Genomic DNA, 27133 nt, shown 5'->3' on the forward strand with positions numbered 1-27133 from the left:
GGATAAGCATTTCCTTAGAAATGTTCTTTCAGTACAGCATTCTGATAAAGAGTCCCACGGAGAAACTGAGATATGGGTAGATTAAGTTAAGCTGCATTTAGACCTGACAATCAGCTGAACCTCAGGGCTTATTACTACCCCCATGCTCTGGACCAAAAATCCCCTTCTAGGTCATATGGTGAATTTTGGGCTCACCTTAAAGTCATTTTCTTTTGCAAAATCAAGGATCGTGTCTCTTCTCTCTTTTGTGGTATTGGTAGCATCAAAAACCTGTGTGTACATTTGAAGGAGAGAAAAGAAGAACACATTTTTTTCATTATTTTTTTAAATTTTGAGTTTTTCATTATTTCACTAAATCTACTCCTGACTAACTTTTCTAAACAAAATTATAAGCTAATAACAACTCCCAGCAGGAAGCTTCATGTCCCAAGACAGCCCTCTTCTTTGGGTTTTACTCATCACTCAGATATTTTTACTCAAAAGACAACCTGAATCTGAATTAAGAAAGAATCCAAGTTGGTTCTCTATGCTCAATCTTTGAAATGCAATTTTTATTTTTTCTGCACAAAGACAGTTCTGAAAGCAGATATACTTGGGGAACAAAGGCCAAACCAGGCATGAAGAATGTAGCCTTGAGGTCTTAATAAAAGTATTTGTCTTGTGAAGCTTACATTCACTCAAAAGGTCAAATTTGAGGACCTAGAGGGCCACATGTGACCTCAAAGCCACAGGTTCCTCACCCATGGAACACTAAGCTGAGAGGTCCAACCTTATTCTTGAGGTTTCAAATATCGGAAGCAGGTAAAGCAATTAATTAGCTTCATTTGGTGTTCTTTCAAAATATTCCTTAAATGTCAAGTACAAATGCCAACATCAAGAGAGGGAGAGGGGAAGGGAATAAGCATTTATTGAACACCTACTATGTGTCGAGCACTGTGCTAAACACTTTACAAATATTATCTCATTTGAGCTTTACAATCACTCTGGAAGTAGGTGCTATTATTACCCCCCTTTTACAGCTAAGTAAACTGAGGAGAACAGAAATTCAGTGACTTGCTGAAGGTCACACAGCTAGTGTCTAAGGCCAGATTTGAACTCCAGTTTTCCTGACTGCAGCCGGTTGTCATTCTCTGTATATGAATACCTATGGTCTTGTGGACCATCAACAAGCAGTATACTACCACTTCCCTGCTACCCTGACCTGACCTGCTGACTCTTCCTGAGATACTGCACAGTTCTTTCCATCCAGTCCTCCAAAGGGTAAAGAAGAAGCAAACTGCTTTAGCCTTAGGGAAATCTCTGGCAATGAAAAAACAAAAACACCTGTCTGGGACTCAAGACTGTGAGGAATACCAGTCAAGCGTGGGATCGAGATAGGAGGACAACCACTATCTTTACTTACTGCAATCTGACCACCCTCTTCTTTCAGATACAACTGGACATCTCTCAAGGCAGCTAATGCACATTGTCTGCAATACACAACAACACAGAAGACACACATCAGAAGAAGGTCATGCATAGGAAGTAGATGACTGTGATGCAAAGTGATATAAGCAGAAACAGGACTGGCTCAGAATAAATTCATAAGCATATTTTTAAAGTCCCCAAGACCAAAATGCTTCATTTAATAGCACTTATTCTAGGACTGTCTACCCTGACAAAAAGAGAGAACAAACTAATTTGAGGAAGTAGCTCTAAGAATCTAAATCAATCGAAAGAGCCTAGCTAATATGTCTTCCTTCTGGTCACTATGTTATTAGTGAATGTCATGAACCAGAAGAGTCATTCTTGACCTTTCCCTAAACAAGACAAAGAAGACCCCAAGTAAACCTATTCTGTTACAAATCCCAACCCAGCTTTCAAGAATCACCTCTTTGTGGGGTTTTTTAATCCCCTGCAAATGAAAATACATACATTTTTCCAAATATAAAAATGAATGGAATATAAGTTATGAATTTCTACCAATCAGTTATCTAAAATGCATTAACAGAAGAAAATCTGGATGACAGGTACTAGAAGTTGTGACCCAGACAGGCTGCATGATTTGAGGAACATCATTACCACATGTCACATACAAAGGGAGTATCTTGGTTTCACGGTCCCTGCTCCTCCCCTTTAGACTTCAGGTCAAAAGAGCCACCACATTCCACATTCTCTCCATCCCCTTAAACAAACAGTGTGATAAAAATAAGACCCAGGAGGATGGTTGAAGGAGACGCCCTAAAGGAGAAGAAACCCAGACGAACAACATGGTTCAAGTGGAGGAGGGGAAAAAAAAAATACATTTACTTCCCAACTTACTTCCGAACTTTCATGGCCTCTTCATTGTCAGGATGAAAGAAACTATAAGAACTGAACTCCTTCACAACTTCCCGGCGGTACTCCCCAACGTTGAAAACTACAAAAGAAGGAAAAGTAACAAGACTGTCAGAGAAAGCAGAGAGACTCCAACCCATAGAGGAGACAAAGTACCACTTCTACCAAAAGCTCTCACTTAGATAATTTGTGAAGACACTAAATTGAAACATACAGGTTTCTGCACCCCCCTCCCCAATCTCCATCCATTCCTGTGAAAGGATTGACTCCAATCAGATTCCTTCAACCATTTTATCTAGTCAGTCCTGACTGTACCTAAGAGGGATAAGGCTTGGTAGACATGCCTTCACAATGGCTACCCTCCATGTCCATGCCTAGAATGTATTTTCCTTACCTTAGAATTTCTTATCTTTTACAATCTCCATTTTCTGTCAAAATGCAACATAAGGGTCACATGAAACTTTTCTTGATCTCCCAGCCACTAGTACCTTATTCTCTCCCAACTAGCTTATAATTTATTTTGTACCTTCCTATATGTGCACATATTGTCTCTCCTAACAGGACATAAGCACTTTGAGGGAAGGGTCTGTTTCATTTCTCTCTATAAATACTTCAGTTCCTACCACAGAGCCTAATAGAGAATATTTATTGATGGATCACCCAGTACCATCACCAGCGGGACCTCCCACAGTCAAGGATGTGAAACTGACAAAAGTGTGGTCACATATGATTCCATATAGAGGTAGAGTCCCAGAGAAGTAAAAAACCTCCAGGGAAAATATGGAAATAATGGACACAGAGCAGCCTGAGAAACAGGAGATGTAGGTTCAAGTTCCATCTCTGACATATAAAAGGCTGTGTGACCCTGGGAAATTCACTGAATCTCTTAACAGTCCAAGGAATTCTAAAATTTTATGTTGCAGAACAGTTATCTCTAAGATAAACACACCTAGGCCCTCCCTACTACATCAACCTGATACTTCCCATTCCTCATTCCTAGCTATGAGCATACTCTCCTACTTTAAATTACTTTGGCTATACTATGCACTTATTTATCTTGGTAAAGGTTGGATCCCAAAGAAGAATGGGGGATCTTTGAGAGCAGGGTCCCCCTAGCACCTTGCACAAAGTAAGTAATAAATGTTTGCAGAAATTACATTTCCACTGAGCTTTATTTTCAAAACATTTTATAGATATTCTCATTTATGCCTGGGAGATAAGTAATACAGGCATCATGATGCCCATTTTATAGAGAAGAGGAAAACTTCAGAAATGTTAAGCGATTTGCCCATGGTCACATAACTTGTAAATATCAGAAGTGAGATAAGGAGGACCCAGGTCTTTCTAAACTCTACCAACTCCCCCACAATTGCCTCTACTCAGAAACAGTTAGACCCTCCCCACTAAGTTAAACCATACTGGCATAAGAACCCAGCCTTACCCTTTGTGGGGACACCAATCCAGTTGAGGTAGCGTGTCAACTTCTTGGACATGTAAGTCTTTCCCCTAGCTGGCAGTCCAACCATGACAATCACTGTAGGGGAATTCGTAAGCTGAGGTCCACAGGCTGGAATAGAAAAGACAACCATAAATCTACACCTGCATCTTATAATCAAATCAGTACAGTTGCAGATCTACAGATCTGCACAGCTTAGCTCAAAGACCCTTCCAGATGTAACTTTTATTTACCCTATCATACCTAAATGGCACAACTATGCCCCCTGTTGTCTCTCCAAGAGAAAAGAACACCCAGAAAATGGGAAAGCTTCAAGTTTGGAAAGTTGCTGAAATTTATCTAGCCTTAACTTATTTATTAACCCTGGTTTCTTCCTCCTTGATCATTTCAAATTTAAACCTGTATATAGCATATCTGTACATAGTTGTTCATATGTTGTCTTCCCCATTAGACTGTGAACTCCTTGAAAAAGGGTACTCTTTTACTTTTCTTTTTATCTCCTGAGTTTTGCACAGTACCTGGCATAAAAGAGGCATTTAATAAACGTTTACTGACCAACTGATGAGGTCTGTAACAATAATATACCACCTGAAGTTTCTTATAATGGAATACATATAACTAGCAGCCTAAGAGACCTTCCCAGCCTAATCTCAGCTTCAGAAGATAAACATTCATTCTCTACAACCCAGGCAGCCCTCAGGGGGATACAAAGAGGTAAAAAAAGATATTCCTTGCCCTCAAGGAGTTTATAATCTTTTCCCCTGGAGCTAATAGGGGTTAAGGGACTTGCCCAGGGTATTACAGTAGTAAGAGTCTGAGGCCACATTTTAACTCGGGTCCTGCTGATTCCATTTTGACCTAGTTGCACCCTAAGGAGTTTATAATCTAATGGAATTACATGAAGAGGTGAAAAGGGCAGGAAATCTTACTACTATCACAACTCCCTCATATTCAGTACACCAAGCCAAGTAGCCCTGGTCACTGGGATAAGCCTCCTCCCATGGCTTTGCTTCACTTTCTTTGTATCCTCATAACAGTGCCAGGCAAATAATAGGGGCTTAATTAATGCTTGTTGATTGGTGATAATTGAAGGACAGGGCCTCAAGGAGGTATAGGACAAGTATTCCCTGACACTGAAGAGGAAGGTTAAGTAAACAAAAAAAGAAATTTTTTTTCCCCGCCAATTTTACAATCAATAAAAAAACATTTTGGTGCCAGACACTGTTCTAAGCAATGGGGATACAAAAAAAAAAAAAAAAGGCAAGAGGCAGTCCTGCCCTCAATGAGGGCCCAAAGTAATGAATGTGGTTCTTGTCTGTCCTTCCTTCTCAAGGAGAACCATGACATGAGGGAGGTGATGCCATGACATACAAGTGAATTGGATTGAAGTGAGGCAGAGCTGTGCAAAGTCACCAGCCTCACTTTCTCCTCCAGAGCCATCTGGGCCCAGTGATTAAATATAGATCAAGATGAGTGGAGAAGACCCAGGTGTAGTGGGAGATCCTGGCCTTTTTAAGCTAAAGTCTTTCCCAGGTCATGGTTTGACTGAGTCAAAATCCATTCAATGATTAAGTCTAGATAAGAATTGAGGCAGAGAATGGCCTCTTACCTAGTTTAAAAAAAAAAAATCAATCTGGAAATACCCCCAGGGTTTCTGGCCAAAACAGAAAAGACTGCGATTTACTTTCACTCGGAACCAATCAGGGCCCATACAATGACTAATCCGGGCTTAGCCTAGGACCTATAGTTGGCCAATCAGTAACAATCTAATGAAAGCAGAAACTGAGGGAGAGTATACATGGCAATGTGTGAAAGGCAGGGTCCCACATTCAGCCAAATTACAGAGACCAGTAATAAATTCAACTCTCACAATCCAATTACATAGCTTCTGTTACCTTTTTACAACCTCCTTCTCACCACATGGGTGAAAGTTTATAAAATAAAATTCCAAGCAAGATTAGAACCCAGATAATGTTAATCCCATCCTTTGGTCAGGAGACAGGTAAACACCTAATTTTTCCATCTCCGTTACTCTCAGACCCTCCCCTACTACTTTTCCACTTGAATGACAAGTCAAGGGATGGCAGATATACCATCTAAATCCACTAAACCACAAGCCAAGTCCCAGCCGGAGTCACTGATCCCAGGGAAACCTGGACTGCACTACCATTTGCCCTTGGCTTCAACTCAGGTAACTGAATCCCAACAATCCAAAGCAGGAAGTATCTTCCAAGACCTTCATAAGTCTACCAAATGAGATGGTTTATGGAAGAGTACAAGAGTATTATGTAAGTGACAGCTGTTATCATTTAGAAAGATGCACACAAGGGACTGATCTACAAATCTATGGCATCAGATTTCTTTATTCTGTCATCTGGCTGATTCTGCAACATGTCCCTTATATTCATGAGCGAGTTCTCAATGGAAGCAGAGGCAAGCAGCCAGAAAGATTCCAAACTAAAGCCTGGTCCTCAAATGAGCTGACAGACCAGCGAAAGTCTCACCTTCTCAGTTATTCCTTAGCAACTACAGAAAATCTACTTACATTAAAAGGGCAAGTGCCAAGATGCACAGGTTGTATAAAGTCTACTTAGCCTCCCCCCACCCCTCCACCGAGATCTTTACTATTACACATTACTACTCCATCCAAATGGACACATATTTAGATAGGGACTTTAATATGCTATTTTAAGGTGTCCAAGTGTCAGAATAGACATACAAACAGCTTAGCAAGCACCTTGCTTCCAGGCCAAGGAAAGGAGCAACCTTTCATTTAAGCTGGGCATCCCAACTCCATCCAAACATGGCAGTGCTTGTTTTAATAGGCTGAGATCAAGTGTTTCAAACACCCACTTAGCTATTCTCAGATTTGCTTCCTAGTTCTGTAAGAGGTCAAAAGGCTAACCAAGTAGGCTGGCATAGGAACCAGGTCATTGGAGAAAGTAAGAGCTGATTAGTAAGTTATCTGTTAAAATTACACAGCCCAGATCTCTTAACACAGGACCTTCGATTTAGAGCTAAAAGATGGTATAGTAGACTTGGCACTGGGTTTGGGTCCCCCTTCTGTCATTTACTAGTGGTATGACTGTGATCAAGGCACTCAACCCTCATTCTCAGTTACCCCATTTGAAAAAGAGACAAAAAATTACTACAGTCCCAAGGTTCTATATAGAGTTCTGCATTTGGTGGGGTCAAGGCACCAATTGGAGCATCACACACATCCTTCCTGTGTGACTTTAAACAAGGCCCTGAGTTTTTGGCTTCCTTGTCTTATAAAACTGAGGGTTAGACTAAAATCTAGTCACCAAATGATCTCTCTGAGGAGCTGTCCATCTCTGAATCTATGACCCTATGTATGATGTTGTAAATTTGTTTCTTTCTTTATGGGAACAGTTCAGTTTGCCAAAATTTAAGACAGCAGTACCTGTCACTACTTCCCCCACTTCATTCCCTAGACCAGGGGAATTCTTAACCTGGGGTTTATGAACTTTTAAAAATAGTCTGATAATTAAACACATATATAATTGGTTTCCTTTGTAATCCTCTGCACTTTATCTTATGTAGTTTTATTTTATTATTTATTTTATTTTAAAGTGTTTTTAAAAAAACACTTAAATGTTCGAACAGTAAACGCATAAAATATTAAATGTATAAAACATGTCCAAAAACATTTAAATGCATAAAATGCACAAGAGTACAAATGAAACCACACATACACATGTGTATATATGTACATACACACACACACATATATAAATGCATAAAATGTGTAGGCTAAAAAGGAAACTATATAGAACATGTGTATGGATACACATATAGCATAATGTTGTATTCTGAGAATACATTTATGCATTTAATGTTTGGACATTACATCCAGTAGAAAAGGCATTGATGACACAAAAAAAGTTTAGGAACCCCCGCCCTGGTCTGACTACAGGGGAAACTGGGATGTATCTGTCTTGTCCTCCCTTTTCCTATTTCCTGATCTTCCACACATCTTCCCAGTCCTAACATCACTAAAACCATTTTCCCACTGCACATTTAAACTGGGATCTCACAAACTCACAAACTCCCCCTTGCCCCAATTTCCCTTCTTTCATCATTCTTTAACAACAGACAGCTGAGGCATCTCTCTTGGCCATCCCCCCTCTCCTTTCCCTCTTAAGGGAACCCTCAATTTCCTGTGACCTCAGAACTGATGACAGGCTGTGACAAACAACAATGTAATCATCCCTCCTCTGTGTTATTATCTGCTTCCTCTCCCCCCACCCCCCCCACCCCGGCCCAACTCCTCTTCCTTCTCCCACAGAAAACTGTGGCCTGGTGACCACAGTCTAATAGACTAAACACCTTTCCTTCCAGGTAAATGGCTCTATGAGACACTAACCTCAAAAAAACCAGGGTTCACATGACGGTCCCCAAACCAGAGCAAGCAGGAAAGGCAGTGGATCACTCAGTGGTTGTTTAATGGAATTTAAAATTACCCTCTTTTCTATTACTTAATCCTACCAAGATCACAGTAACCAAGAGAAACAGTTCAAAGCTAGGGAGTGGCAAAAATGAAAGCTAAAGTGAAAAACCTACCTGCCTTAACTTTGTTGGTATGTAATCACCCCCTCAGCAGTCTAAGGAAAACAGATAAGTCCTGCCTAGACCCTCATCAGAATGGAATGCAGGAAACACCAGGTAAGAACAACCAAGGAGGAATAATGCAGGTGATGGAAGAAAAGGTTATTGCTGGGCATCCAGATTTCATTGTATCAAATTCCTAAGCATAAAAAGACCCAGGATCAGACCAGTGAATGGTCCATCCAACCCCAGAGATCGGTCTCTGGCAGTAGCAGTCGGGGTCGTTTAGTAAAGAAACAAATTATGGTGTAGTAGAGTCAGAAGGCTTGATTTTCCGTTTTAGCCCCAGCTCTATTCTTCATAAGCTATTCACAGGATCACAAATCTAACCTTAGAGAGAACCTCAGGGATCATCCAGTCCAACCTGTTGATGTTTACAGTCAAGGAAACTGAAACCTGTCAGGCAACCTTGGACCAAGAGTTCATTTTTCCTCAATTTTCTCATCTGTAAAATAGGGGAAAATATATGCTCTGCTTGCCTGAGAGGACTGATATGATCATCTATGGCATATAAAGCATTCTCAAAACCCTAAAAAGCATTTTTTAAAATAGAGTGATGTCATTATTATGGTAGCTGTCCTTTAGAACATCACACCACCCTCCAAATACCCCTTGAACTCTATGCTAACATGACTTCAACAGTCCTTTTCTTTACAATATCTGTTGCTGTTCAGCTGCTTTCAGTTGTGTCCCACTCTCTGTGATCCCATTTGGGGTTTCTGTGGCATAGGTACTGGAGTGGTTTCTCATTTCCTTCTCTGGCTCATTTTACAAATGAGGAAACTGAGGCAAAGAGGGTTCAGTGACTGCCCAAGGTCACATAGCTAGTTATAAGGTCAGATCCGAACTCAGGAAGATGAGTCTTCCTGACTCTAGGCCTGGTACTCTATCCATTGCACCACCACCTAGCTACCCCTTCTATATAATAAGGGAACACCAAATCTCAAAAGACCCAGTCTCATTTTTCCCCTACTGGATGCTATTATCAGTATTAGTTATGCCTATTATGCAAAGAAGAAACATGGGCTCGGAAGTTAAGTGGCTTACTTATGATCATACAACTATGAAGGGAGCATTTGAATCTAAGTCTTCCTGATTCCAGGACCAACACTGTTATTCATCACTATGTCCTGTGATCCTATGAACAGCCTATAAAGAACATTGCTGGAGCTAGAATGGGTAAAAGATAGCAGTCACCAAATATAGCTCACTCAATTACCTATTGTATCACCTCTAAACCCTTGTGCCTAGATATTTGTTTCTCTAAAAAAAAAAAATTAAAGGCTTGAACACCACCCGGTGTACTACACATTCCACTCAAAATTATAGGTGTCTCTGAGACAGACGGAGGGGGACCCATGATTAGACCACAGCCCCTTATCCAAAAGAAATAAGCAAAGTAAAGCCATGAGGAGATAGGAATACATTAATACTGTTTATTATAAAGACATATGTATGCAAAGAAATCTACAATCAAAAGGGGATATAGGTGAAAATCAAGTTGGGAAGGGGGCAAAAAAGAGATGACTATTGTCATCCGTCAGTGACTACTACAGATCCTCAAAAAGGAGAAATAGATGTGTTCAGGAAACAGACCACAAGCCTGGCACAGAGAGATCATGTATTGGTAGCAAGTGACTTCAGTCACCTAACTATCTGCTGAGCTCTCTTTTTCCCAAAACAGAAATCTCTCTTAATTTAATAATCTCTTGATTTACTTTCATGATAACTTCATCCTTAAAAAAAAAAAAAAGGTATACCATGCAATAAAGTGAATATTTATTCACTGACACCATTGAGGAGAAACTGTGTTTGTTGAGTTGAAATATCAGGAACTTTGGAAGCTAGTGACCCCTCCCCACCATGGAATTTGTGATGAAGGAGAGAAAAGCTGAGAATAGCCTAACATGCACCCTAGATTTGGGCAGAGACTTCAAAAGGTTCAGAGAAAGGTTACATAGGATCACATTCCAAAGATGATGTTGTCCCAAGAGGGATAAGGAAGTTGTCAACAATGACATTCTAAAGACACAAAAGAGGGGAGGAAAAGGAGGAAAAGAGGAAGAAAAAGGAGTTCTCCAAAGAGATTGATTTGTACACATATCACTAACCAACGTGGAATCACTAACCAATGGAGATTTTTTTTTTAATGTGGGAAACAAGGGAAGGTAATACAAGTTAAATATTCAGAAGATAAGACTGGTGAGGACAGCTAAGGATAATTTTTTTAAATGGTGGGTGGGTAGTATGTTAAAAAATTATACTAGAAAAAAGAGGCAGCATGTATAGATACTGAGCTGGGCTTGGAGCCAAGAAGACCCAGGTTCAATTCCTGATACATATTGGCTGTAAATTCCTAACTGCTGATTTCAGTCATGTCTGACTTTTCTTGATCCCTTTGGGGTTTTCTTGGCAAAGATATTACAGCAGTTTGCTATTTTCTTCTCCAGTTCTTTTTTACAGATGAGGAAAGTGAGGCAGAGTGATTTGCCCAGGGTGACATTGCTAGAAAGTGTCTGAGGCCAGATTTGAACTCAGGAAGATGAGTCTTCTTGATTCCAGGCCCAGTGCTCTACCTTGCCACCTAGCTGCCTTGTAAATTCCTAGGCAAGTTACTTATCTCTCATGGCCCCAAACAATTCCCTAAGATTCTCAAGTTAAGCAAAGAAGTTGATTTGTCAACTTCCATAGATAGAAGACTTCTCAAACCAATGTTATTAAATAAGGGCCCAATCCCTATCCTATGGAGAAAAAAAAGGGAGAATATTGATGCTTGGAGTAGATGAGATGATCCCTGATAAAGGAGAAAAGGTAGAACCATTCAACCTTTATTTTCCTTGTTTTTTTTCTACCAAGGAAACTGATCTTTGGACTGTATAAAGCATAACAAAAATAGCAAACAGACAGTTGATACCCAACAAGATATTTGCCATTCCAGTTCTAGTCACCCATTATAAATGAAACATTTTAAGTCCTGAAAGAATTAGTGGATGTGATTGTTGACCTACAGTCAGAGATCTCTGAAAGACACTAAATGGAAGAGCTACCAGAGAAAGATGTCCAAATTTCTCCCACCAAAAAATTAATAAATTTTAGGCGTGTATCCTACAAACCATAGATCAGTGAAGTTGATTTCACTTTCTGGCCAAATTCTAAAATACCTAATACGCATATGCTGGGTAAGCATCTAGATAAAGCAGCATTGAGAAATCAAGCCTAACAGAAAGGAGATCCTTTTCTTTGATGACTGGCTAACCCCCAAAGCAGTCAGGCCAGTAGTCACAAATGGTTCAATCAATCATTAACACTTACTAAGCACCTACTATGTTTGAGGCCCTGTGCTAAGCTCAGCACTAAGAGTGACATTAATATGGTGAGCAAGCGAATGGCTAAGCTTGAGCAGGTGGCAAACAGAGCAGAATGAGATTGGCCTATGAGCAGCCCCTATACTTGCAGGGTCAGCAAGGCAGGGGGCTTTTTCTTTGTTAAAATAAAAAACAATTAGAGCTACACAAGAAGCCAGTGGATTCCCACTATGACTTAAGGTCTTCAATCAAAGGGTGGGTTAACCTCCTAATAGACTATGGACAGTGAATTCCTATTCAGGTTACAGTTTGGGGATAAGATGCTAGTTTCTAAAAACCCATTCCATTTCTGGTTCTGTAGGAAATAATTGTGGGGAATGCTGTAGTGGGGATTCTTGGCTCAGGTATGGCTGGAATATCCCGGATCAGTGGAGTCAAACTCAAATTCAGGAAGCATAATGATTTAGAAAATCAAAAATTAACAAATCTACATCGTGTTTATTTTGTTAAACATTTCTCCCCTTTTCAGTTCAGTCATGTTCGATTTTTTGTGACCCCATTTGGGGTTTTCTTGGCAGATACTGGAGTGGTTTGACATTTCCTTCTCCAGCTCATTTGGCAGATGAGGAAACTGAGGCAAACAGGGCTAAGTGACTTGTCCAGGGTCACACAACTAGTATCTTGAGCCCAGACTTGAACTCCTGATGATGAGTCTTCCTGACTCCAGGCTTGGCTCTCTCATCTACTTCGACAAAAAGCTGCCCCAGACATTTCCCAATTAAACTTTAATCTGTTTCTGGGAGCACTGGCTCCTGGCCAATCTTGAGAATCTATGTTTCTCTGTAATTGTGAGATATTATTTTTGTTTCTCTTTTCCCCATACATTTCTGCGTGTTCATGTATATCCCTGACATTCCAAACCTTCTTCCCAATTATGTTAAACTCTGAGGTCAGTCTTTTATTATGCCATCCCTCTAAACTCAGAACCTGGCAATAATGCCTGGTCCTGCAGACATTCAACAAATATTTAGAGAGAAGGGACAAAAATTAATCAACATTTTATGAAGTACCTCTTAGGTGCCAGGGACTGTGCTAAGTGCTGAGTATACAAAAAGGGCAAAAGATATAGTCCCGTCTCTCAAGGAGCTTACAGTCTAAACCCGGGGACAACATGCAAACAAACATATATACAAAGCAAGATGTAAATGCGATAATTAGGAGACAATTAACAGAAGGAAGGCACTGGAAATAAAGAAGGACTGGGGAAGGCTTCCTTTAGGTGAGATTTTAGTTGGGGCCAAGGAGGCCAGTCTAGAGGCGGGGTAGAGTTCCAGGCAAGACAGGTAGGAGTGATACCTGTAAGAAAAAGAACAGGTTGGCTGAACTATAAAAATAGGTGAATGCCAAGTTCTAAAACATCTTAAAAGCCAAATGGGAAAAAAGGACGATTTGCAAAGACAGTAAATTCTCCTTTTCTGTGTCAAACAAAAGGAGGCTTTTTTGATATTTTGTCTGTGAACAGAAATTAAGCTAGGTGACAGGCGTAAATTAAAGGGCTCCGAGAGATCATTTGAGATCCAAATTCATGAACCTGTACAGCGATTTCAAAGGAAAAGAGAAACACTCCATCTGCTTTCCAGAATGCCCCTCCTCAGCAGCTCTGCACGCTCGCTTCCCCGGTGCTTTGAATGCCTAAGAATGCAATTGAGCTTTAAGAGATATTTTTCTCTTCGTGTGAGACGTGCAGGACCGTGGAAGTGTAATGGTGACCCAAATAATTTAAAAAAAAAAATGACTCGCCCTCTCCAAAAGTCAAGCAATTCAAGGAGTTATTCTGTTAATACTGAAAGACCCTTAGAATTCTGCCGTGAACCCCACGAACACATATCCACCTCTCTGGAGAAGGCGTTATTCAAATACCCCACAGAATCAATGAAAACAAACATTTTTAACAATATTTTATTGCCGAAATTGGCCTTTCCCAACTCAGAGCTTTAGAATTTGGCTTTATTCGAAATGGAGAAAATGCATTCCAAATTGCACAGAAAAGTTTCCACAGACGCTCAATTACACCAGACACTTAAAGTCTAAGACCAACGTTCTCCTGAGCCTAGGCAAAAGAGCAGAGGCAAAATTTATGATCCAAACCCTGTCCTCTATCAGACTACAGAATATAAATGCCACTCCCAGGCAGGAACCTAGTTCTCTAGAGACTCGCAGGTAACAAAAGGACTCATCACCTGCTTCTGCAATCGAAGGTTTGCCTCCACCAAAATATCGGAAAGCTGGAAAGGGAAGGTAAGATTAGATGCCAGGAACTGTATTTTAGCATTCTCAAAGCACCTTCCCCCCACCCCACCCACACGAGAATGGATTATCAAGGGATCAGATCCCTTAGGGTGAGAATAAAGGCGAGGCCAAGTCTCCATCCGGGACTGTCAATTATTAAGTGCGAGGTACTGTATACTAAGTAAAGAACTGGACCGAACTCATAATTCCTAGATCCCACTTAAAAGAAAAACGCCTCAGTTCCTGGGAGGTGGGAGGCATGAAATAAGAAGGCAGCACCAGACGCATCGGGTACCATCTACCACTGCCAGGTGCTGTCTTTCCTTTAGGAGCTGACCAAGCAGAAGATATGCCCCGACATCTCACAAGAGGAGATTATCTCGGGAGGAGATAGTCCAAGAAATCCCGGAATCAATTTCTCAAACTCAGAAATGCTTTGGACCCCATTAAAAAACGAGCCACTGTAAAGCATTTACAAATACAGCGCGGCTGAGGAGGGTGTCCGAGTATTTGCTTTAATGGAAAAAAATCAACTTTATTGGTCTGGCGGATTCTAGTCAATCTCTTTAGAATTCAGGAACAGGTCCTGACTAACTAATGAGAGAGTATGTCGTGGTTGAGTTCAACCATTCTGCATTTATTCTAAGAGATGGATCTCTTCAAACTAATGTGGGAAAGGGGAGCGGAGGAGGTATCGCAAGGACACTTTGGAATAAGGGTCACAAACGAGACGAGAGCCCTCTCCGAGGCTAGCCGGTCCCCAGGCAGCTGCCAAGCTCCCCAACCCCTCGGTTCAGGATTTCGGCTTTTCCTAGCTCTCCCAGTTCCCGCAAGCCCGCCCCCCGCAGGCAGCTCGGCTGCTCCGTTCCTCCAGTGGCCCGGAGCGCTCGCGTGATGCTCCTTGCATCAGCTACCCGCAGAGCCGAGGCCGGGGGCGGGCGGGGGCGGGCGGACCAGAGCCGGAGATCTGCGAGTCACGAGACCTTTCCTCGGGCCCCAGCTGAACAATCAAGTTCAAAGCCGGGCCAGTCTGAGTCAGACCTGGAGGTGGGGAAGACTGCGAGGAGGCGGCGGCACCGGAGGAGCATGAACGCGCTCGTGCGCTCCGGCATCCCCGAAGCCGACCTCCAGCCCCGGGCAGACGGAATGCCGGCATCGGCCTCTATAGACAGAGCCTGCTCTCCGGGTTTTCGTCTCGTCCTGGCTTTCCTGAGTCGCAGGGCTGGGCACGCCCGCGACGGCCCCTTTCCCGCCCCGGAGGCGCACGTGGAGGGAAACTAGCTCTAACCCCCACCCCCGACGCCCCCCCCACCCACTCCCGGCTATCTCCCTCCTCCCCCAGGAATTTCCCTCCTCCATCCCTCTCTCCACTGACACACACCCAGGCGCAGCGCAGTCGCAGGGCTCCAGCCTAGGAACGCGAGCCTGAATGGTGTCAGGTTGCGCCAACCCTGTCCGCCCCCTCCGTCGCCCCCCACGGAGAGGGGAGGAGCACCCACAGCAGTCTGAGCGCTGCCTGTCTGCAATGAAACAAGCCCCGGCCACCTCGCCGCAGGAGAGGCCCCCTAGTTTCCTCGGCGTGCCTCCTCCAGCCTCCCGGAGCACCTAGGACCAAAGCTACCCCTGGCTCCGGAGTCGGAAAGGAGCGTGACCACCTGCCGCTCTGGAACTAAGGGAACCCCTCCCCCCAAGCCCTCCTCCAGTGGGCTCCTCTTTCCACGCTCCAACTCCCTACCGGCGACAGATCCCGGGACCACCCGAGCCGCAGCCCGCCTGGAACACAAAAGCGTGCTTCTCAAATCGCAGACACACAATGGCTCTTCCCAAAGGGTTCACGTTTAAACAAACCAAGACACAAAGGCTGGAGAGGCGTACATCCACGCCGTAGGTCCCTCCCATCCCCCTAGGGGCTACAATTCCCGCACCTCGGTACCTACGTCTTGGCAGCGAAGGCCGGTGATCGATAGGAATCCATATCTTTTGCATCCGACTCTGAGTCAGCTCCATGGGCATCTTCACTGAGAGGTTTCGGTGTGGCACCACCCTTCCCCTGCCCAAACTCACTAAATTTGTAGATCAGATTTGGAATCAAAAGACCTCAGAAGACAAAGCGGGAAGAGGGGGTGGAAGATGCGTACGGTAGATACAACCACACAGTACGATCTTTTAAAAACAACCCTAAAAAAGTCTTGCAAAACACGAGTCTTGCTACGCGTAGGCAAAGATTCTAAACCTGAGCTTTCTTCCCAGATCTCAGCTTCAATCGTCCCCACCCTCAGAGCGGCTGCACGAGCAACGCTGAGTTAGGGGGCTGCCCCGTGGCTCCGGGGACGGATGCTACAAAGGCTTCGGCGAGGCTCCGCAATGACTGCGAGCAAACCAGCCGTCCCCACCCGACTTTCTCTGCCTGAAGACGCACGCCTGCAAGCGAGCTTTCAGGGCCACAGACTGTCGGCTTTCCGGGTCTCTCCTTTTCGTTTCTCTCTCAGATACTGCACCGAAGCCTCGCAGACTGAGGCTATTTCTAAGACTTGACGACGCCGGCCGGCATCCACGCCCACCGACCGCCCCTGGGCGGGGAGAACATTCTTTCTGTCCTGGTTAGGAAGGACAAGCAAAGAAGGACCGAGGAGAGCGTTCGGCTGCTGCCCCCTCCCGGCTATCGGGTTACTCTCCCGGCCTGTTTCACTCCTACGCCCCCTGCTTTATTAAATGGAAAATAAAATAAGGTGCCCCATAGGATCACCGCTCCCCCTCTTCCTATCAGAAAAGTACACAATCTAGCCACCTCTTTTTTGTAAACTCCCTTCTCCTCCCTCCCCCAAATGGCAACTGACATCCTAGCCCTCGTATAAATGAATACGGCTTCCTAGTAATCAAAGTTACTAAGTGGGGAGAGGCTTTAGCAATTTTAAATAGACTGATCTCTGCAAGGTGAGTCATGGATGGGAGAATGTAGAATGACAGAGATCACGTTTCGTTGTGGAGGAATGGAGGCTTTCTATATTATGCTAAATGGTTTGCCAAAATTTAAGGGGAACACGAAGAGCCCCACACGCCCCATCCCCCAAGAAACCATTTACCTATGCCCCAAACTTTAGTCTTGTTAGTGACAGTACCAAACTGAAGCAATCACCATGATACCCAATCCTAATCCTTTTCCCCAGTGGCTTCCTGGAGATTCTAACTGCTTTGAAAGTATCCCTTCCCAGCCCTTCAGGTCACAATGACACTGGAACCTTGGCGAAGAACTCACAGAGTGGGTAGTGGGATAAGTACTGAGCAGAAAGGAAAAGTGACAAGCCCCCTCGAAGGAACTGATTAATGAAACGAGAATTAGGAACACAGCTTTAGCATTTCATCTCATGTGGAATTAATTCTTCATAGGTTATAATTATATACCTTTCAGAAACGTTCCAATTAGATTTTCGGTAAAAGATAAATATCTTAAGGGCAGGGTACGTAATGGTCTCTGCATTCTGAAGACCTAGTACATTGTCTTGCAGTTAGCGCTTAGTTAATGCTTAATAAATTTAATTTTCAAATGACTGGCTTTATTAAAAGCGTATCATATATGTAAATTCCCTTGCTACACAATGCAAAGCAGTATTGTTAATAAATCTATCGATATGAGAACTATATCGGTTATCAATAATTTTCATAATTGTATAAAATTTTCATAAAACTGGATGCATCTCAAAATGTATCGACGTTGACAAGTGAAACAACCTGATATAAAATAGAAATTTGCATCAATCAAACATGGAGGGTAAAAATCACAGAAACTGCTTTACAAAACTGGAATTGCAGACAGAAAAAGTATGCTGTGCTGCTTCCACACGTCTGACACGTCCCGCATGACTCCACTGGGAAGTCACTCTCCCTCCCTGGATTTGCCAGTTTCTCTCGAGCGCCCCATCCGCCACTGGAGGCATCGGTTGGTCCAGATATCTCCCTGGCTTCTGCTCCGCCCCGCTTTACTTCCTTAAATCCTCTTCTCCCCGGGCTCCCACCTTCATCTCGGAAAGCAAGAGCCACCTGGCTGGCTAGCCACCGAGCCTCTTTACCATTCGCTATACCTGACGCCCCTCTATGAGCTTTGCTGACCGCGGCAGACTAGCTGCTTGTGTAGGAGCCTCTGTTCAGAAACCTGAATCCAACACTGGGTTTTTAATGCATTTCAAACAAATCCTGCTGAACATAGCCCAGGACCCTAGAGGAAAGTCCCATTGAGTGTAAAAAGGCGGAGAGTAAAACAAAGGCAAGCTTTTATATTTGTCCATTAGATAATCCGTCAGTGGGGGCCAGAGGATTGTTGATTGGGAGGGTGAGGCATTCAGATGTTTCGGGATTCGACTCCATCAGCTGCTCCAAGTCCAATTACACATTCTCTTCTAAAACTAGATGCCTTGGGGTAAGTAAGACCTGGATCCAAATTGCATTTAGGGTCCCGAGGTAAGTCACCCAACCTCTCTGCTTCACTTTTCTCATATGCAAAATGAGGTTCGCTCGATTAGGCTATGATGCCCCCATTTTACTAACAGGGAACAGACTTTCCCAGCATCATCTCACTAGTTTCATGGCAGAACCAGGCTCAAACCAAGTTCATAGGCTCCTAGCACGAAAGTTGGAAGGGATGGCCAAGGTCATCTAAGTCCAATGTCCTCATTTTTCATATATGAAACCTGAGGGTGGTTAAGTGATTTGCCCAAAGAGGCCGCCAGGTGGTGCGGTGGTTGGAAGGCCTGAAGTCAGGAGAATTTAAATGCAAAACTACTAGCTATGTGACCAAGCAAGTTACTTCACCTGTCTACCTCACTTTCCTCAATTGTAAAATGAAGATAATAATAGGAGCTATTAGGGTTGTTGTATCAAGTGAGATAATATTTGTAAATCTACTGATACATAATAGGCAATGAATAAATGCATATTTCCTTCCTTCCTAGGTCAAGTAGGGTTAATTATCAGAGGTAGAATCTGAACTCAGGGCTCAGAAAACAGTGCTATTTCCACTATGTGATCTGGCTCCTGCTGTTGCTATTGTGTTAAAAATTCATTCTGTGTGAAATCTAGCCATACTGAAACTGCTTTTACTTTAAGTAATTTACTAGTGTCTCATGGAAAAGTAACCAGTGTTATTCCTTTTTCATATGAATTTCTTAAACATGAAAGTGAAAGATAAAATAAAAGTATTTATGCATTTCTACCCTGCAAACCTGAACAGGACTATTGTTCTTTTAATCTTTAAAACAATTATTTAGCAGCACTGCTACAGATATGAGAACAGGTGCCAAGGACACATCGTTGTGTTGGGTGCTGAGGATGGGGGGAGGTGAAGGCAGAGGGGGCACTGCCAGTTCCTGTCTAAGGAGACTGGCCAGTTTTCTAGCAGAGAGGTACACCAAAACAACTAGTTATAATATTAAATATCATATGGTAACTCCATTAGAAACTGGCAAAATAAAATGCACATGTATGTATGTGTACTGGGGAGGCATCCTTATGTCAGAAAGGAAGAAAGAAAAGAAGAAAGTCAGTAAGGCTCCTTGAAGGAAGTACAGAGGGGATAAGGGAGAATCAAGGTCCCTTCCAGCTCTTAATCCATTATCCTATGTCCAGCCTGAAGACAGATACAGAGGAAATGTGATATGAGTTAAAGGAAAGTGAATTTTACTTAGGAGGTGATATGGAAGGTGGGTGGGAATAGGAAACGGCAATTGCTAGGAATTATTGAGCAATATGATAAAGTCTATGCATAAGAAGTATTTTGACCATAGCCTGAAACATGGAAATAGAGAAGGGTGAGGAAACAATTAGAAAAACCTATAAGGAGACTTTTTGCAATAGTCCAGGAAGATGGTGATGAAGGCCTTAACTAGACGGCTGGCAATTGGAAAAGAATGGAAGAAGGGGGTGTAGCAATGGTACTGGGCTGAAAGACAATTCACCTAGATTCACCAGTCCACTCCCTATGTGTAAAATAATTCTCTATGGTTTCTTCAATGAAAATAAAAGGTCAATGCTTTTCTTCTCATTACCTCCATTAGCAAAGACAGCATTCTAATAATATTATTTTTAGAACTTGAAAGAATATCTGAGATCATCTAGCTCATCTCTCATTTTACAATGAAGAAACAGATTCACAAAGGGAAGGAGGGCCATATTTGTAGAACTGGAAACAATCTTGAAGGAATTTCCTTATTTTGTAGATGAGAAAACTGAGGCCCAGATTGACTAAATGCCTTATAGGTCAAGGTTACAGAAGTGGTAAGGATAAAAGGAAGGATCTGAACCCAGATTCCCTGATTTCTACCACACCACACTGCTTCCCTTTGATTTGTCCAAGATCACACAGTAAATTAGTAAAAGTTATGGTCTCCTAACTCCCAGCCTAATTCTCTTTTCACAACACTCTGCCTGGGCATATCTAGGAACTTGGGAGTGAATTCAACTCCTACTCTATCCCTAATAAAAACTTTCCCATTTTTAATATCTAAGTGATTTCTCCCTCGCCCCTCCCCATACTCACTAATAAAAGAAAAATGGTAGAACTTAAACTATGACATATATGGATGGCTGGAAAAAAAGCTGAGGATGTATAACCTAAAGATAAGGAGATTTGGATGGAAATAGGGAAAGAAAGACACAATCCCTATCTTCAAATATGTCATATAATCATAGAATTACAGATACAGAAGCTAAATGCCCAGGGACATACAGATGGGAAGTAGCAAATCAAGGGTCCCCATCAGCAGAAACTATAGGACCACAGGGTTTACAACTGAGGGATTCTTAGAAGTCATCTGATTCAACTTCTTTATTTTACAGGTTTCACAGGTATTAAGTTGCAGAACTGGGATGTAAACTGAGGTCCTCTGACTCCAGTGGGTTACTGTAACATCATCTTACTAAGAGAAGATTCTCTCACCTCAGATCCACTCTTCACAAAAGCACTGGGCTAATTTTCCTTATGCACAGGTGAAATCATATTGCACCATTATTCAGAACCCAATGATACCATGTAGCCTGGTGGAAAGATTACTGAATTGCAGTCAGAGTACCTGCGTTTGAATATGGCTCTACTATGTGCAATTAGGTTGTCTTGGGCAAGTCATTTATCTCTCTGGGCCTCAGTTTTCTCATCTATAAAATAAAAGTATTGTTCATCTAGGCAAATCATTGGTTCTCAAAGTATGATCTGAAGACCCCTGGGAGTCCTGAAGACCTTTGTAGGTCTTTCAGTAAAAAAAAAAAAATTCATAATAACACTAAGACAACAAAACTATTTTCATAATAATATTAAGACACTATTTGCTTATTAAAATACTACTCTTTTATTCCAACAACATATCTATGTGAAACTAAAAGTTCTCCATAAATTTCAACCAAAACACCATACTGAAACAGATTGAATATAGAAGCAGATATGAAAAGCCAACTGTCTTCTACTGTCAGACAATAAAAGGATTTGCAAAAATGTACAAAACAATGTCCCTCCTCACTAATTTTGTTTTATTTTGGAAAACAGTTATTTTTTCATAAAATATTTATATTATTAACATGTTATGAGCTTATTATTATTTAAATAATGTTTGAAATTTTATCAGGTTTAATTTCCAATACTATCATCTATGTTAATAGATATAACTCCCAAAAATAAAAACTCTTTGGGGTCCTCTATAATATTTAAGATTATAAAGGAGTCCTGAGACCAAAAATTTGAGAGTCACTGACCTAGACAATCTCTAAGGTCCCTTACAGCTCTAATTACCATAAAGCCTATACTGAGTTGGGCACACAGATACATCATTCAGCAGTATAGCTCCAACCTCCCTTTTCAACCAGCCTTATTTCACACTACTCACTTTCATAAGGTCTATAGTTATTTCATGGAGATGGATTTTCTAAATGACTTTTTCTGTCTCAGTGAATTTGCCTACAGTGTCTGTATTCCTGATTCTTCCTCATCTATCTCTCCCTGTTGAAATTCTGTCTATTTTTCAAAGTCCAGCTCAATTTTCAATTCCTCTGGGAAGCCTTCTGCAGCCAACTAACAACACTCAGTATCTTTGTGTCTGTCTTATGGTTTTTATCATGTTCTAAGTCAGATGACAATTATTGGTGGGTCTTATACACCTTATGAGGTTGTGGGCTTTTGAACAGCAATCAGCTACGTGGCCCAGAAGTTAGAACTTACCAGGACCCAGACAGACAAGTTCAAATCTTACATCAGATGCTGTATATGGTCCTATAGCATTGTTCTGTGATGGTGGGTTAATCAACCTTTCTCTTCCTCAATCTCTTCTGAAAAATGGGGTTAAGGGGCACCTAGGTGGTACAGTGAATAGAGCACCAGCCTTAGAGTCAGGAGGACCTGAGTTCAAATCCAACCTCAGACACTTGATACTCACTAGCTATGTGACCTTGGACCATGTATAATCCTGAATGCCGTGCCTCCCCCCTTCAAAAAAAAATGGGATTAAGAATAATAACGGTACAGAGTTGTTATGAGGAACAAAGGGTATAGCATGTACAAAGCACCCTGTAAACCTTAAAGTGCTATTTAAATCCTAGATATTATTATTCTTATTCATATCTATAGTCCTCTCAGCATCCTGCACAGTCCCTTGCATGTATAAAGAAATTGACAAAAAATAGCTGAATGTTAGTTTTTAAATATCATGTGACTCCTGATATCTTTACACTATCATTAGCTAATAGTCTGTCACATTTAGTGTAATTATACACTTAGGGTGAAGCTTCTTGTTAGCGATGGCAGCTAGGTGGTAAAGTAGATAGAGCACTGGGCTTGGAATTAGGAAGGCTTATCTCTCTGAGTTCAAACCTGGCCTAAGACACTTACTAGTTATGTGACCTTGGGCAAGTCACTTAACCCTGTTTACCTCAGCTTCCTCATCTGTCAAATAAGCTGGAGAAGGAAATGGCAAACTACTCCAAAATCTTTGCCAAGAAAACCTCAAATGGGGTCACAGAGAGTGAAACATGACTAAAAAAACAAACTCTCACATTTCAAGTAATCTTAATAGTTTCACAGATCTAATTAGATCATCATGACTTTTTATCTCCTAAAAGAGATAACAAAGAGCTCATACCAGAAGTGCTAACTGACATTTTCTTCTTGATTTATACTCATGTCATAATCCTTCAATCCTTGGTTGATCTGCAGGGCATGTTTAAGACACAGTTCATTTTATGAGGATTAGTTTAGTTAAAACTAGGTAATATAATCCCTACTTAGCCAAACACATGGAAAGTAAATAATGAATGGCAGGGACATCATCAACCCTTCCGCATTTTTTATCTCAGGATTCCTTGTGTATCATATGTGACAGTGACCAATCATCTGACACACAGACCGCACAATGTACCTGTTTGATCTATATGGTAAATATTAGTAAAGTTTAATTTCTTTCTTATGTTTTAGATAAAAAATAGATACATGTAGAAATTCTACTGTTTTCTTCTTTCAGTCTAATGAATCATTTTGTGGTACTCTCCTCACTTCTCTTCCCCCTCTCCAAACACACACTTTGGAGACCACAATTACAGAAAACAAAATGATAGTTTAAGATATGAATATTCCTTGGTAGGTAGACCTGATGGGTCAGCTTTCCAATTAGAATGCAAACAAAATGAAACAGTGAAAGAAATATTGGATTTGGAATCCAACAGGGTCTGAAATCTTCGTTCTGTTATTTACTATGTGACTTTGACCAGTTAACTTAATTTCCCAGTTGCCCATCTGTAAAATAAGCAGTTGGATTAGACAGCTGTAATTTTTTTTAGGCAGTATGACATAAGTCCTAGACTTGGAATCAGGAAGACCTGGGTACAAAGCCCACCTCTGATGTTTGCTATATGTATGAGCCTGAGCAAATCTCTTCACTTCTCAGTTTCTTCATCTGTAAAATTAGAGGGTTATACTAAATGGCCTTTAAAATTCCTTTCAATTCCATCTATGACCTATTATGGTCATACTAGCAGTTGATGTGATTTCAAAGTATACCTAGGCAGAGAGTTTGAAAGACAAATTAGGTCAGATATCCTGTGCTTGTAAGTCAATATTTAACCCATGCAGGTTATTTATAGCTCACAACATATATTCAATATATGTACTTAAAGACTAGTCAGGTATTTTTACAACCATTCTTAGCACAGACACAGCATAAGCAACCTAAAAATGTCATTCCTGCAAATTCTTAAAGGTCTGGGAAACAGTCAACAGCAAGTCCCAAAAGAAAAATCAACAACCTTCACAAAGTATGTAAAAAGGGACCATAGGAAGGTGTTGAAGATCAAAACGAAATATGGAAAGGGGAGTCAGTAGATTTCACGGGTGAGATGTTTATGGAGACAGAAATGATGATAGGGGCAACAGCAAACAGCCTGTTCATAAATTGAAAGCCTGTATTGGGAAAAAACTATAGGTACTTTTTACATGGGAGAATTTTAGAAGAAATTAGAATCCTATTAACAAAGTAGGAAAACAATCATCTAGACCAGCAGCTGTGGGTGCAACAAGAGTATTCTTTCTAGCCAAAAAGTGGGGATAGCCTGAAAATGTTAACAGTTGGATTAAACATATGACCTCCAGTACTGACCTCTAGGGTTGGTGTCACTCTATTTAGAGACAGATGAAAATGTTTACTTAATACTCCCTAGCAGTCCCTTCCTTCACAAGACCATATCCAGTTTCATTGTACCATTGTCATATTCCCTAGAGCATTAATAGGAGGTAAGCCTTAGAGAGATATATTACCCCAAATAAATGGTACCCCAAACTGAAGGTGCCATTTTTGAACAGACAGTAATAATAGATCTATAAGTGTGTGTGTTCATCCTTTCCTGCCAAAGAAGACCATGCCATCAGAGAAATGATGACATGACTTGCACTTGACTTGGTTTTGAGTGAGGGAGGGCTGTGCAGGTCACCAGCCTCACTTCAGCCATCTGAATCCAATGACCAGATATTTATCAGGATGACTGGAGATGACCCAGGATGAGGCCATTGGGGTTAAGTGACTTGCCCAAGGTCACACAGCTACTGAGTGTCAAGCATCTGAGGTGAGATTTGAACTCAGATCCTCCTGACTTCTGCACTGGTGTCTATCTACTGCACCACCTAGCTGCCTCTACAGATCTATATAATACACTCTTGAGAAGAGTAAATACCAAAATCTCTCTGAAGTTAAATATCTACATTAGTTTGGGCAAAAAAAAAATATTGAGGTAAAGCTTGTATATGCATTTGTGTTGTAACAGGTTATAGCAAACTTCTTGGTGGGAAGCGGCCCTTCTGCTTCATTAGAAGGGGCATTATTAGAGGGCAAAGAATGGACACTTTAAGCGCCCATGCATATGCCAATCACCAGGGCTTCACACCCTGCCAACATCATAGCTGCTTTTAATTCTCTGGACATGTATACATGTACATGATGTGACATCAGCTCTCTGAGGATTCCTGGATTCCTTTATGGAGTGTTTCTACCTTGAAAGGAACCACTGACTGCTGAATCTCACTTCAGACAAACCCTTGCCATGTGTTCCTGTGTAAGCATCACCTCAGCACCAGCACCACTGAAAAAAAGACAGACCAAAACATACCCTTTCCATTTCACTAGTGGGGGAGTGGGGAGATCAAGTGTCTAGGTCTACCAATGCCTGGCTGGAATAGACAGTACATTTTTAGAGGGAAAACAGTATTCCTGAAACATGATGGAAATCCACATATACTATTATTTCTACAAGGTACAGATAAGGAATAGATGAAAAGATTTCCAAGTTGCCTTGGTGGTAATGTAGCAGGCTTGGTGGGATATTCTGGAGTCTTTTGAAAGACAGTCTCTCTTTCCACAAGGGTTCTAGAGATCCCAAGAAGGTGCCAGGCCTGAGTTGGACCTATTTCGGCCATTACCTACACAAACTTGCATCAAGTTATATGCTGGCTATAAAATAAAAATATTTCTATGCTATATTCAAATCTTCCCCCTAGAATATACAAAAGTGGGAATACTGAGAATAACAATATTTAGATCTGAAAAGCACCTTGCTCTCCATCAGTTCCAAAAGCAAGAAGGAAGATGGCATGGACTTGAATAGGGGACAGATATGGAATTGCTCAGTTGCCTCTATTTTCACATAATTGGATGTGATCCTGTGTGACTGCCTTATCCTATCACAGCAACAAGCCTTACTGGGCTTTCACTGAAAACTCTGCAAATACAGCAAAGGCATCTGGGCAACACAGTTTCTGGAAGAGGGATTTTACAAGGATATCCCTGAAGAAACAGACTCAGAGCACTGTTCTTAACCCTTTTCTGTCATAGATCCATCGGGCAGGCTGGAGGCCTTCTCAGAATAATGTTTTAGAATAACTAAAGGAAATCCTAAATTTTTAGTTAAAGGTTAATAATAAAAACACAGTTATTTTCCCATCCAAGTTCGCAGCCCCTACAGAGAAGTAATGAGGGTTTTCTGAACTGGGAACAGCTGACTGCTGGTGACAGAAAATTAGAGCTTCTGGGCAAATCTGCACAGTGACCTGAGTTTTGTTTCTTTTTGTTTTGTTGTTGTTGTTGTTTGAAAGCTACTAGTAAATGTTGTGACTATAAAAATCAAGCTAAGGAGGATCCAGATATGACTTCTGTCTGAGGGTCACAGAATGAACCCAACAGTCTATGTTTTCATCTTTCCATCACCTCTCCTTTCAAGAAGGTCTGGTAGCACGAAGTGTGTATCACATCAAGGCCCTGTTTATCTGCAAGGCCATGTGTCCAGGGTCTGCATGTGTTCAGTACCTCAAGAGAATGATGTACCAGAAGAACCTTCTCCTGAAGCAGCTGCCTTTGGTAGGAATTATGCTTCAATTTCAAACTTGGTAGTCAGTCACCAGAGAAATGGTGTCAAATTCAAATAGAAATGGATCCCTGTAGTACACATAATTGACTTAGAAAACCATAAATCAACATTACTTTATTTCAGTTTATGGCTCTGTATGTGGCTGGTGAACACAATCCCTTTCACTAAGCCCCTTCAACCTGATACAAAGCCAAAAATTGTATTAAAGAATAGGTGAACCTGGTGTAGGCTTCAACGGAGCATATAAAGAAGGATCTTG

General features: G+C 41.6%; 1 protein-coding gene and 1 long non-coding RNA gene across 9 annotated transcripts in view; one reads left to right on the forward strand and one right to left on the reverse strand.

Moving 5' to 3' along the window:
• PFKFB3 (6-phosphofructo-2-kinase/fructose-2,6-biphosphatase 3) overlaps positions 1-27133 on the reverse strand; it is a 113920-nt gene that overhangs the window by 19845 nt on the left and 66942 nt on the right. For 5 of the 8 annotated variants that reach the window (XM_072653429.1, XM_072653423.1, XM_072653428.1 and 2 more), the window contains exons 2-5: positions 3758-3883; positions 2302-2398; positions 1403-1469; positions 196-270 (exon numbers count right to left, since the gene is read on the reverse strand). In XM_072653429.1, the coding sequence (XP_072509530.1) occupies positions 196-270; positions 1403-1469; positions 2302-2398; positions 3758-3883 (365 nt within the window). Of the gene's footprint in view, positions 1-195; positions 271-1402; positions 1470-2301; positions 2399-3757; positions 3884-15920; positions 16492-27133 lie in introns of those variants that run through there. The other 3 variants (XM_072653426.1, XM_072653427.1, XM_072653425.1) reach the window with 2 other exon arrangements.
• Positions 18013-21472, forward strand: LOC140533555 (uncharacterized). The gene is made up of 2 exons (XR_011976979.1): positions 18013-18409; positions 20824-21472. It is a non-coding gene; the product is annotated as an uncharacterized lncRNA (long non-coding RNA).

This window comes from Notamacropus eugenii, chromosome 3, assembly GCF_028372415.1.
Source record: "Notamacropus eugenii isolate mMacEug1 chromosome 3, mMacEug1.pri_v2, whole genome shotgun sequence".
Lineage (NCBI taxonomy): Eukaryota > Metazoa > Chordata > Mammalia > Diprotodontia > Macropodidae > Notamacropus > Notamacropus eugenii.